Source organism: Rhamphochromis sp. 'chilingali' (genome assembly GCF_963969265.1).
Source record: "Rhamphochromis sp. 'chilingali' genome assembly, chromosome: 9".
Lineage (NCBI taxonomy): Eukaryota > Metazoa > Chordata > Actinopteri > Cichliformes > Cichlidae > Rhamphochromis > Rhamphochromis sp. 'chilingali'.
This window is the reverse complement of record NC_137936.1, coordinates 20,784,451-20,798,293: the sequence shown is the minus strand read 5'-3', so window position 1 is coordinate 20,798,293 and position 13,843 is coordinate 20,784,451. Positions and strand designations below refer to the sequence as shown.

Sequence of the window (13,843 nt, the reverse complement as noted above, 5' to 3'; positions counted from 1 at the left end):
TAAGAATAAATCCTCCAGATCTGGACTTACCAAAGAGTAATTCCTCCAAAATGATGGTCCTTGATCCCCCACCCTTTTCTTAATTGTAAAAGGATTTAAACAGGCAGTGCTTGTTGCTGCGCTCAACCCACTGAGCAAGTACAGAAGAAAAGCAAGACAATACAACAAAAATAAAAATACAATAATATAAGATTATTTGTGACTGCTCCCCCTCACAGAGGACAACTAAATCAGACTGCTGATTTAGTTGTCTGTGAAATGCTTAGAGAGAGGTGTTTCACAACATGTGCTAACTACTGTAATTAAGACTGTGTGCCCCAAAAAGTTGATTCTGTTCATCTAGACGTTGCGTTTTCTGTGGGAGAAACATTTTCTCACTCATCCTAGTGACTTCTTGAGATGAGGACATATATATATTTTTAAAAAAATCAAACTGTAACTTTTTCAAATATGCATCTTTTAGTGCTACTGCTCTGTATAGAAAAAGCATAGGCATAATTAAACTCTCTAAGTTGCTAATTTTGAATACAGCAGCGTAAGAAACATGATCATCTTTCTTGGAAATTATTTTTTAGATCAATAAAATGACAGTAATAGTGTAACAAATTAGTTCAAATGTGATTAAATTATCTTTTTTTCTTCAAGAGTAGTTTTATCTTTAGGATTTGAGTGAGTTGGGGAAGGAAGGGTTATACAAAATGGTCCGAGGATTTAAAATATTTTTCTCTTGAATGTTGGCATAAAAATGTCTTCAACAAACTTAATTTTGAAACTATATTACTAATAACAGATTTCTGTCAGAAAGCAAAACATATATATTGAGTATTTTTATAGTCTATATGAATAAAATATTTACTTCAGGGTGACAAAGCCATGAAGTGCTTGTTGTGTAGGATAATGACAATGGTAAATATATCATTGCATTAATTATATTATGTGGAATTAGTTTGATGTGAACAATTTTGTCTCTCTGTGTGCAACAAAGTTTATTCTGAAGGCTGGCTTAAGACTAGTTCTTAAAGAGAGATTCGATTAAACAAGCGATGAAGTAACCGGTTACGTTTTAGCTACAAACTCATGTAACAGGCTGTTTGGACTCAGGATTACGGTGATGTGCTATTAATAACTCTGTATTAAAGTTCCACCTAAACCCAGAACTCAGACAAACAACAACAAGATGCAAACACTTTAACAAGTGCAAAGGTTAGGTTTGAACCTAATCATCAAGTAAAAATAAATATTTTTATTTGATCTATATTTATTTATAACAACACGTTACAAGTGTAATATTACTATTATATTACTATTTCACTGCTAGCTGGATTACTAATTAATGTGTTACACAAATTCACAGCAGTGATTAAAAAGTAAAGAAAAAAACACAACCAATTTTTGATGATGAAATGTGATCTGTATTTATATGTTAGACTTAATAACATATGGCACAGCAAGCCAGAACAGTTCACTCAGTCATGGCCTTTGCTGAATACATAAGACTGAATGACCATTGGAAGTGGCCTGAATTAAGTTATCCGCAGCTGCTGGGGTTGCAAGGTGAGGTTAATCCTCAAGATTATCAGGAGAACAGGTGTCCGATGTTTAACCCTTTAAGAGGCTTATTTTCAATCAAGTCAAGACACAGATTACAACTGTTTGGGTCGTGGGTTCCAGAGCACTGATGAAAAGATTTTTTTTTCTTTTTTTAATTCAGATGATAGCACTTCTCTTTCATTTTGAAACAAAATCTTACCTAAGTGGTAAAAAAAGAAGCCCATCCCACTATCAGAGGCCGTACTGTTGTCGGTTAACATTTACTTGAATTCTTGGAAATTGTCTCATCCAGGAAAACTTTACTTTTCATACCTTCATGAGAATGTTAAAACTGTTTTCAGATCACTGAAAGCACTTTGATATTGAAATGTTGTTGTTCCAAATTACTTCCCCAAAATATTTTTGACAGATTTGAACACATCCAGAACATCTCCTGGGTAAATCTATCTGCTCATAAAGACCGTGTTGTTGTTGACAGCTCTTGTTGTTGACAGCTCTTAGGAAAGCTATTGTACTAATCTTACTTGTGTAACTAGAGAGCACTTTGTGCTACACAGTGTGTTACTGTGTCACTACTCCTCACTCCATGTTCCTTCAGTGCCCTTGTTTGACTTTTCTGACTTTTCTGTTTTTACCTTGATGCTATTGTTACCCTGCTAATAAAGTATGCACACAGTAAAATTAACAGCTGTTATTTAGCTTGCATGTAATATTGTATTTATGCATGGTATAACATGACTTTGGTGGGTAGATCTGTGTTTAACAAAACAATGTACGATAAATAAATATATATATTATAAATTCTGCGAAATAAATTTGGAAATATTTACTTTTAGTTGAGGACAGTAAATACAGATACTCACACTGCTTTCAGTTAACCATTTACTCTATGTTCATTTTCAGAGGCACAACGGTAATTTGATGATCTAACTTAATTTCAAAGATAATATTTGTAATATTTAATTTTAATACTTTGATGTCAGTTGCTGTGTTTCCTCTCTTGAGATGCTTTGCCAGATCTTTACTGCAGCCACGTTTAGTTGCTGCTTGTTATCTGAGATAATAAGCAGCTGAGATCAGGTGACTTACTTTGCTAATAAAGAACATCCCATTTTTTTGTCTTAAGAAACTCACTATCCAAGTGCTGTCTGGTCTGTTTAACATTATTTGGCTGAATCTAAACAGAGTATAGGCCTGCACACTTCAGCCTCTGTACTTGTATCTCAAGTCACATCATCAACAAACACTAATAGCTTAGTTCCACTGGTAGCCGTACATGCCTGTGTGATAACATGGTCTCCATCATGTTCATCAGATATTTGGCATGCTTTAGATAGCTGATTCTCTCCTTTTCCTTAATTTTCTCTTCCCATCTTTCTGGTGCCAGTCAATCATGGTATCATATCTCCAAACAGAATTGTGGACTTGAGGATTATTTTAGATGTTTGTTTGTTTGTTTGTTTGTTTGTTTGTTTTTTACAGAGTCTAACCTGGCCTTTTTGTTCTTGAGTGTATTCAGTGTTTGCAGCCCTCTGTTTTTCCCCATTCATGAAGGTGTCTCAACCATTACTTTCTTAATGGTTATCATTCAGCCCAGTTCAACATTTACACACCTACCTAAAAGTAATGCATATAAACACCAACTGCCCTAACAAGCATGTAGTCTCAGGTATACCTTTAGCTCAAGGCTGGACAGTAAATGAACAGACTTCAGAAGAGCCCAGACAGTCCAAGAGGTCAACAAAGCACAAATACTCCAGGGTCTTTTCAACTACAGAAGAATCAAGTTCAAGCCACTCTAAACTAAACTAAGTCTGTTTAAAAAAAAAAACAAGAACAAAAAAACAAGCCTGCATTTAGGCAACTTGTTCAGATATCAGGCAACATAGATCCATATCATGACAATAGAGGTCAAAGGGCATGGACCAAATCCATCCCCCTCACAATATTATTATGACTACACCTTGACTACGTTTTACTGCTTGGAAGTCTGTCTTTTGGTGAACGTTTTCTGGGGTGGGACCAGAGGGTCCATGAGGACCAATATAGACTGGAAGTAAAAGCAATCAAGCTGGAGTTCAGGAGGAAAAGTGTCAGGGATCAGAGAATGATCAAGGAAATAGATTGCTTTCCCCTAGAATCACGTTTTTTTCTGATACACTATAAACAGAGTTGCTTAGACAAACCTCGATCATATTTGATCTCATGCTGCTGTAAATCAAACTCAGCACCTGATTAGCTGAATTATGACTTAAGCTAATCAGACTCTACTTTCAGCTGATAGGGGCAGTAAAATTTACAGATCAGTAAATAAATTTTTACCTGAAAACACAGATTTATGCTTAAAAAGAGACCCTGGAATAACTCGGGTTCTCTATAGGCTGCTTTACATAAAACACTGCAGCGACGAGAACAAGATATATTGAAATATACCCAAGCTGCATTCTGTGGGTGGAGATCATAAGAAATGTAGTCAATGAACTCTGTATCCTAATACATGAAAACCTCAAACCATGCCACTGCTTGCACAAGGACAGCACACCTTGAGCTACAGTAAGCGTCTTGAACTAGCTCGATAAAAGCAAAGGACCTTAAGGATAATAAGAGCGAGTTGCTTTTATTTACTTAATTAAAGCTTTCTGGGAGCCGCTGAACAGAGCGGGCGGTCAGAGAGAAGACATTGGATGATACTGTCCGTCATCCAACATGCGGGCGCCTTATCGACACGTCGCAGGCAGCAGAGGCTCCTCACAACTTTGATGTATGATGCAATTACTAAACTAATAAAAGCTTCAAGTCGAAACAGGATTCCCGGTGAGGTGATGGTGGCACGGAGGAGGAGGGGAGGCGTGCTGCATCAACCCGCCTGCTGCCTTGACATCATTATCGCCTCCTAATCAGCCTTTAAGGTGCAGGACGATGGGGACATCTTTCGGCCTGACTGAATACCAGAGAGTGAAAACTGCGCACAATCCAACACTTTTATTGCAAGCCATTTAGTTGCACCTTCACTGTTTCCACAAGAGAGGAGCTTATTCACAACTCCCCAAATAATTCGCGGGACTGACGTTTTTAAAATAAAGTTGCACTGAGTGACCATGATTGATTCATTCGGCAGGATTTCATCCAATCATAGACGAGCTTCTTTCCCCCCCTCCACGGTTACCCATTAGTGTTTCTTCTCTTTCATTCTGGTTGACTACCCGCATCTTCGCTAAACCAAATAACTGAATGTTTTCTTCTTCCTTTGTTGTGCAGCCAGTGCGGAAGCTTTCATCACATCTGCAGTCTCATTATTACCCGCAGAGCCACAATTTATGTGAACAATGCCCCCTTCAAACGCCAAGCAGAATTCATATTTAACCATTTATATGTGTTTAAAAAGAGGAAGTACGTTTTGCACCACCTGATTACCTTTATACCGGCAAAAGATTGGACACTGGAGGCAGCACGGTCCAGCGGCCGTGTACAGTTATACTGCTGCGTCAGCGTTAATGCTACAACTTTAGGACAATTCAGTGCCAGTTTCCTTCGACCTGACAGAAGACAAGTACAGAAGTAAAGCATTGTGCTTCTGCAGCTCAGAGTCTCATACACCTGTGTGCTGCTCTGCTGAGGTGGAAATGAAAACGCATGAAGTCTTGCTAGATATAAGTGATCTCCTGCCTCTCCGAGCTTTTCAGGCTTTCTCACACACAGAAATCGCGATTCCTGCACCGGAGAGCCGAGTAAGGGCTTTCCCCCCATTTTCAGATAAGGCAATGGAGCAGAGAGGTTGGAGAGACAAGCTGGAGTGTAATACTCTCTCTCTCTCTCTCTCTCTCTCTCTCTCCCTCTCTCTCTCTCTCTCTCTCTCTCTCGTCCATACAGCGGTGTACAGTAGGATACGTGCTGGCAGAAGCGCGGGTTTGAGAAGGTGCACTGGGGTCGAGCGGTCCAGCACGGTGCCGGGACTGGATTTTACTGTACCCACATTTTATAAAGAGAGTTGGAGATGGAGGGAAACTGGAGGATCCTGTTCTCCCACGTGTGCAGCACCAGCTTTCTTCTGCTCTGGATCTTCGTCGGCTTGAATGTGGTAGAGGTGGTAGGGTCCCAGCAAGGGATCCCTCTGTCAGTGTGAGTGAGAAACTGCTGTGCAACTTTGATTCGCATTGAACGTGTCGATTTGTGACTTACAGATAATTAAACTACCACAACGTCCGCGTTTCAAATCATGCATTATGTTCTAGATTTAAATAAATGTATCTAGTAACAAACGTATTTTGCATCTCATAAAATACCGCTTGCCTCTTGGATGTATGTCAAAAAACGTTGTAAAAATTAAAATAAGGTTGAGGAATTTAGATATATCTGGAAACTAAACTGCAGACCTAAACGTTCTTTGCAGTGAATGCTACCTGTTTATCTACAGTTATACCTGCATTTGCTGTCATAAATGTAAGCATGACGCTCCTATTCATTTTTCATAAAACAAGACATTTTAATATGATGGACTACAGCATCTTTTTCTTAAAGGGAAATTTTTTTTATCATTTTATTTTTTAAGAGTTGCAATAAAGAAGACACACTCTTCATTATAATAACACACATAAGTGTGAAGTGTTATAGCTGGAATCCCCACCCAGTCCTATACAAGTGTAATCTAATAATTTAATGCCCACATAACTGTTTAGCTGCAAGTGATTTACATTTTCTTTGTTATAACTATTTGTAGGCCTATTTGTAGCAGATTGTAGACACCTATTTCAATGCTGTATAATTTAATGAAATAAGTTTTTACCAAGCTTCATTTGTTCTGAAAATGTCTAAATGAAAGACTGTAAAATCTAAAATAATGTGTAAGGTGTAAATAAATCTAGTTTCCACTGCAGTTAACGCTCACTTATATGGAAGTTAGTGCTGTGCATCTATCTGTAAAATATTTTAAAAATACTTTTTTTCTCCTAGCAAGTTCATTTAAGGTGCAATTTAATGTGAAATGGACAGATTTTGAAAACAAATAAAAACTGTGCAAAGGAAAAAAAAATCTCCCCCTTTGGATATTTGAGAAACCATTTGGGAAGCGCTAGAAGGATTATCTTTTTACCAAAGTTTGTTTTGCACATGGAGACAGTTGACCTGCAACACATTATTTTTGAAAACATGTATTCAGTGTTTCATGGGCTTTTTAAAATTAGCATATCATTAAATAAATCTACTTCCCATTTAGGAATAAAAAGGCAAGTTTGTCAGCTGAAATGATGTTAATTTAATATTCACAGTGCAAAATTTTGATGCCACGTAGATGTTATTTACAGTTTAATATAAGAGGGTTCAATAACTGTAGTTTAGATCATCAGATTATAAACTTTTATCAGGAAAGTGAAGGTTTATGATAATCTTCTTCAATAATCTCACTGATCATTTCATAAAGGAAGCTTAAAATGATAGATCAAAAGGATTTTATATTTTAAATACTCAAAATACTCTCTACTCTATTGTCTTGTCTTGTTAAATTTTGCTTCTTCTCTTTTATGTAGAGAACTGTTGGATAAATTGCCTTGTCGTTTTCTGTCTTTTTTCTTAGCGTAAAGCTTTGGGCCTCTGCATTTGGGGGAGAAATTAAATCAATATCTGCTAAATATTCTGGTTCCCAGCTACTGCAAAAGGTAGATTTCCTTTATGTTATTTTTTAACATGGATGGATTTTTCCTTTGTCTGAATGCCATGCAGTTACATCCATTGTATGCTGTAGTGCTATCTAATGACTGCAGAGACATTTCCGTGTCTCAGCTGAATGCTGATGCGTTATTCTGGAGGAGACTCAGGTGTGCTTGGTAGAGCACTCTGTGTATATGTGTGTGCATGTGTTTTTGTGCGCATGCACACATTTGTGTGTGTGTGTGTGTGTATTTGTTCATGATACGGCCCATTAACCATGGCTCTGATTCCTCTCTCATCTCATGTCTCCAGTTAACTCTCTGGAGTCAAGAGTTTCAACCTCTGGATATGATTGTGACAAGGGGACAAATTAAATAAGTGTGGTGGAGTTTGATAGAGGGTGTAGGGGAGTGACAAGATGAACAAGTGAAACCTCGGGAGAATGAGCGACGGTCCAATGCAGTAGATTTAACTTTCTGACCACATGATGGCAGAGGTGTGCGCTGTAGTCACAGGCCTGAGGTGTAAAAAGGTGGTCAGTGTTCATTCGGGATGAATGGTAAACTGCAGGTTTCCCTCAAAAGTGACCAAACCAGGGACTGCAAAGCAAACAGCTGTAGGAGCTGTGCATGAATACAGAATAGCTGTGCAGGCTTATAGCACTGTGTGCAAAGACTTCGAATTATTATTTTTTTACAGGGTTCAGGTAAAAAGATTTAAAAGAAAAAAACACCAAATTATTTGCAGTAACCCAAGTGAGGGTTTTTCAATTGTATTTATAAAGCACCAAATTACAACAGTCACCAAGTGCTTTATGATGTTAGGTAAAGACCCTGCATGAATGTTAGGATGACAGTTATGAATCCCAGCGTTTGGGAAAATAACATGCAGTCATGTTTTATTGCTGCTAACAAGTCAAAGTGGACATTCTCTGTTTTAATGGCTGTGTCTCTGGAAATCTTGTAGATTCTCCCACGTATTTAGTCTAACTTCAAACTGCGGAATCATCTAATTTTGAAGTGAAAAAAGTTTAAAAAAAACTTTGTATGTTGAAAGGTTGTACAAGCAATTTCAGCTTAGCTTGAAGAGATGAATGCTGTAAGCATGCCGCGTGTCTCTAAACTGAAAAGCAACTTTTACTGAGTAAGTTTTTGAGTGTGCATACTCCTTCTCCTGACCTTCTCACTTAAGTGTGATGTAATGCGGTGCAGTGCAGGAGCTCGGCAGTGCTGTATAGCTACAGTTAAATATTCAGGTTCTTTTTCACTGTATCGTAAAGCTGTTCTTTGTGGTGGTGTCATATTCGAGTTATCCTTTCATATGTGTGGCAATAAAAATAGGGAAATCTTTAAATTTATGTGAGGCTTTAATTACAAAACTGGTATAGAGGACTGTATTACAGTGTTTCCATTTTTCTTGTCAGAACACTGTCATCTTCCCTGTCTGCTGTTTATAACCTTTACTTTCCTCTTGTTAAGTACATGAATCTGTGCATGACTCTTGCTAATACTAATGCATTGAGCCACATTGCTATTTTAGGAGCTGTGGGCAATCACAGCGCCACGTCCAGGTGTCAACTCCAGCTCTGAGGGCACCACCTCAGTCAAGGGCAGCAGCAGGATTAAGAATCCCGCCTGTCTTGGAGGGTGGGAAGAAGGCGGACTTCCCAGAGGAAGTCCACGCAAGCATGGAGAGAGTGTTCAAACTGCAATTAGAAGACGTCTTCAGGGTCCCAGCCTAGGATCTTCTTGTTCTGAGGTGACTTCTTTTGAATTTAAGCTAAGATGTGTGGTTGAAAGTGAAACACAGCTGTATATAAAGCTCCCCTTCTATTTTTCTTTTTATCAAATTGGAACAAAAAAGACTTTTTCATGATGCCCTGCAAATATATACTTTTTTTTCTTTGTCTGTATGTAAGCACTTTGCTTATGTTGCGGTTCATGGAGGTATATCTGGAGAGAGCTGTACTGAACCAGTCAGCACAAAGCAGTGAGCTGTGAGGGAACTGACGGGTCGTTAGGGGCTGGTCATTAAGGCTGATCATTAGATGCTTTTTATGGTGATTTACCCGATTTCACAAAGAAGGGGGAAAAGACTGGCTCTTCCGGCTCCCAGCACTCAAGCATTGGTCATTACTCTAATCAATAATAGTGATGAGTGTTTTTGATGGATGGGGCTTAACCTCCACTTGATGACTTGGAGGGGTGGGAGGTAGGAAGGTGGGGGTCTGGGGTGGGACTGGGGACTCAGGGTGCTGGGGCGAGGAGGACAGGCGTGAAATGAACTGTTCTGCTCCACTGAAAGTCCACACTCTTCCTTTCAGTAGGTAATTTGTCGCCTCATGTACTGGTTTGTGTGTGTTTTTTGTATATCCTGTCCCCGTAACATGTAATATTGGACGTGCTACGAGCCTTTAGTGGCTTGTGTTTATTTTTAGATACAATTGCTGGATGTGTGCATGAAGTGGCTGACTGGAGAGTGTGGGAGGATCAAGCTTTTTGTTTTTACTTGGCATGTGTGTGTGTGTGTGTGTGTGTGTGTGTGTGTGTGTGTGTGTGTGTGTGTGTGTGTGTGTGTGTGTGTGTGTGTGTGTGGCAGGCAGGTGTGGGATTATGTAATGCTATATTCCTTCGAGCTGTGACGGCTTTGTTCTGTATCACTGGAGGTCCTGTGCATCCAGCAGAATCAGCATTATGTGAGGTGTAGTTCATTACCCAGAGTCGCCCAAGCTTGACACGTTATTATCTTTCTTCTGTGCTTTGACTCCATTTCAATTACCCTCTTGCCATGCATAGCCTTCAGATCCAGCTCCACCCCCTCCCCGGCCACCCAACATGGCCTTCTCCAGCCAATCAGCGAGGAAGATGCGGCATGTGCAGCCAGTAACTGAGACCAGATAAAGACCATCAGTCATTTTGTGTCCCAGCATGGATTTTATGTTCACCTGAGACTAGCTGCATGCAGCCCGTCAGCCAACCTGTGAAAGCTTTTAAACCTTGTTTAACAATTTACTCATTTCTATAGTGGATACAGTGAAACAATAAGGCTTAAATATGCATACAAATATACACACAGAAGATGTTAATTATCTGTTTCTTTCCCTGTCATGCTGAGTAAGATCTAAGGAATGGGTTAATCAGTCTTGAGATCTCATTACGTTTAAACTATGCTCTCCATGTTACAGGACACACAGCTGTTGACCCTGTCAGCACCACACTTTATGATTCTTCTGGTTATTTTCAGAAATATAAAGAATTCGAAAAGTCAGTCAGAGTGGAAGAGATTGATGGTATGAAAGTGGTCAAGAACTTGGCTGTGAAGATGGAGGAAATGTTCCGGAGAAAAGCCGAAGCAACAAGGGTAGGCCGTGTTACTGAATTTTTATTTATCAGAAAAATACATTTATAGTACAATATATTCATTTCAATTTGTCAGGGTAAGGGCATGTATGGGATAGGGGTGAAATCAGTCTTTTTCCTTTCCTTTTTTTTTTTTGCTGAAATAAGGTTTTTGGGTTTTTTTGTTTTTTGTTTTTTTTCAAATTCTTCCCTTCTCATTTACTTAACTTGAGCTTCAATGTTTAATGTTTTCTGACGCACCTGACAATTAAAAGCAGCTCTAACTGTGTCAGTGCGAGTTTAGCTTTGAGAAACAATCTGGAGTCTGATCAAGTCAACAATTTATGCTTATTTTGTTTCTCATAAAGGGAGTATGAAAATTTGCAGGAGTTATCCTCAGTAACAGTGACCACAATGACTTTTGCTGGCTTTGCTTTTTTTATGTGCATTTTTTTTTGGTAACAATAATACGTAACTTCGTGAATACCAGGAAGAAAATAAAAAGAGTAGTCACCGATCTGAGAAACTTTGAGAGATTACGTGGATCTGAAGTGTAGTCGTGAATGTAGTCTGTTACAGTCTGGGCCTGAGGTGAAGTCAAGCCTCACAGCAGCAGCCTGTCTGCGACCTCAGCGCACAGGAGCTTGTAACCATTTTAATGCTACGCCTCGCACGAACTGCTGGGAAATGATAACGTTTATCTCCCTGCGCCTTGTCCCATGTGCGCGATAATTCATGGCAACTCGGGCCACAAATGACACCGGATAAACAGATTTAATTTAATAAAAAACCCCGGCTGGAATCAGTTTGAAGTGCGGCTGAATAATACACATTAAATATATAAATAAACGGACACGTGCAAAAACAAAATCAGTTTCAGGTTTATCTCAGTCTGACTGCGTCGTCGCTTTGCTCCAAATTGAAAATCGACGCTGTTCTCAAGTGTTAAGGGTGAAAAAAAGACATTCATACACAAGCCTACCACAAAAAATAAAAAAATAAAAAAATAAAATAGATTTAACCTATTTCCTGCTGCTTTTATTCGACAACTGCTGACACCACTAGAACTCGCTTTGGGGTCAATTGAATTTATCCTCAGGAGTCGGCGGAAAAAGCCGCAGTTGTGTTTATATAGCAGTTTGTTTTGACACGCGTGACAGATGTTAATTACCTGCTTACCTGCGGTTTCCCGGGAAACCCGGAGTCAAGCATATTTCTCTGAATCAATCTATTCCAGAAGTTAGCTCTGCTTTGGTGAAAGGCATCGAAATCCCGTTCCAACCTGCCTCCATCAATCATTCCGCTCCTGCTCTCTGCAGCAGTTGCCTATATTTTATGTACATTTTCCCCTTTAAAATGCTGCGAGGACAGTCAAGAATTAATCGACTGAATTTTGAGAACATATCATTTTCGTAAGTTCTGGAGAGCGCTGACAGAAATCTTCACATGCTGCCGATTTCATTCTAAGATTTAATTTAAAGCAGTGCTACGGTCCTCGATCACGTTCCTCTTTGGTGAAATGTCATTCGCTGCGCTTTGGAAATTATCGAGGAGCAGAGCAATGTCCAAACAGCAAGTCTGAGAAACAGAAAAAAAAGCAGCAGAGTGTTAACGCCTCGGGGGAAATTTGTGGGAGTCTCGAAGCTACGCCAAGTTTTACGCAGTGTCTTAACAGTTTCTGTACAGTCACCATGTATGAACGGAAGAGTTTGTATATTTTAAACATGCATTTTTTTTTTTTTTAAAGTTTTGCTCTTATTAAGCAACACTTCTCTCCTCTCAGCGACTCGTGGAGGCGGCCGAAGAAGCGCATCATCAGCATGAGGAAAATCCCGACCTGCAGGTGAGGCTGCAAAAGAAAAGGAAAGGAAAGACGTGATTTTTTTTAAAGTGGCGTGTCACTGTCATAGATCACGATGAATCATCTTTTAGTTGGTGAGGGGAGGAGCGGCTGCAAGGTGAGAGAAGGGTAATAGGCCCTAAAAGTCTTTAATTGCGTTGGCAGCGCCCTTCACTCTGACGTCCTGCCAGCGGTTTGATACATAATGTTTCTTTGATAAGTCAAGCCTCACACAGTGAAGGCTGCGGCGCCAATACTGCCATAACTCATAACCATGTTTTTTTTTTTTTTTTAATTAGGCTGCAGAGCCTTTAAGCTTTTACATACTGTAATTAACACTAACTAGAACACAGTGGAGATTAAGATCTATCTCACCCTCTGCGAGCACAAGTATGGGCTTCGGGTTGTTGTGCATGGTATTATATTTTGTAGAACCACCAATTTTCCCCCTCAGGTAAGGTAGTCTATTAGAGGGCGGTCTGTAGGTTAACCAGAAAGAAAAGGGAAGGGAGACAAGTCATTCTAAATTTAATTATACTTCACAGGATCTGCTCATGCGCTCGGGCTTTGTTGGGGACATTATTTAGCGGCTCTCATTGCAGATTTCCAGTGCGCGCTGAGAGCTTCCCTGGTCTCTGCAGAGGGAATGCAGTATTTCTGGCGTTTGTTACCGCTCTCCCTCGCTCTCTCTCCGTCCACTGGACAGAGATAAATGAAACTCTTTTGCGTGGCGCATTGTTTCACTTCCATGGCTGCAGATTGGAAAACCACTCGAGCAACAAAACACTGAAATAACTGGAGCACTTTACAGTTAATAGAAGCATTTACATCATATGAATACATTCTGTCACCTTGTTCTCCTGTCCATTTCTTTGCTGTTCACATCCACAGAACAAGAGGGACAAGAGGGAGAGATGCTACCTTAAAAGAAATATATGACCAGTGAAATAAAGAAGTATTTTTGTCTTTAACCTATTTGAAACGGTTTGGCTTATACTTAAATACCCCCAACCTCCTCTATTTTATATTTAAGAAATAAGATCTGTAGGAAATGTGAAGATTTATCAGACTCAAAGCAATAATCCACAAACCAAACTATATCTTTTATGCATTTATGTATTTATGAGTCCCTTCAAAGAAACACAAATATTACATTCTTTATATTTTTGTCAAAAACATTATTTCCTGAAATATCTGAAGATCTTATTTCATTTTTTTGTTTTTTATTTTTCAGTTTTTCGTGATCCTCCCGTGGCTGCATTGGTACACATAAATTGTTGCACACTCTTAGATAAGAAAAGTTCTCATCCAAGCCCTTGACAGTTATCACACAGGCCTATCACACAGCCATTTCAGCTTAAAGGCCATAAAAAATAATAAGGAAAATTCAATATCCACCTGCGGTAATGATGTGATGTCATTATAGTACTCCTCTTGGCATCATTCAGCCAACCTCGCCTCCTCTGACACC

The 13,843-nt window shown here is 39.2% G+C and overlaps 1 protein-coding gene across 3 annotated transcripts in view; it reads left to right on the top strand.

Annotated features, from left to right (window-relative positions):
* Window positions 1–5,417: 5,417 nt before the first annotated feature.
* LOC308402810 (voltage-dependent calcium channel subunit alpha-2/delta-3-like) overlaps window positions 5,418–13,843 on the top strand; it is a 35,150-nt gene continuing 26,724 nt past the window's right edge. For all 3 annotated transcript variants that reach the window (XM_080891905.1, XM_080891904.1, XM_080891906.1), the window contains exons 1-5: window positions 5,418–5,670; window positions 7,121–7,202; window positions 8,734–8,952; window positions 10,438–10,554; window positions 12,316–12,375. In XM_080891905.1, coding sequence (XP_080748031.1) covers window positions 5,546–5,670; window positions 7,121–7,202; window positions 8,734–8,952; window positions 10,438–10,554; window positions 12,316–12,375 — 603 coding nt within the window. In that variant the 5' untranslated portion in view covers window positions 5,418–5,545. The remainder of the gene's footprint in view (window positions 5,671–7,120; window positions 7,203–8,733; window positions 8,953–10,437; window positions 10,555–12,315; window positions 12,376–13,843) is intronic.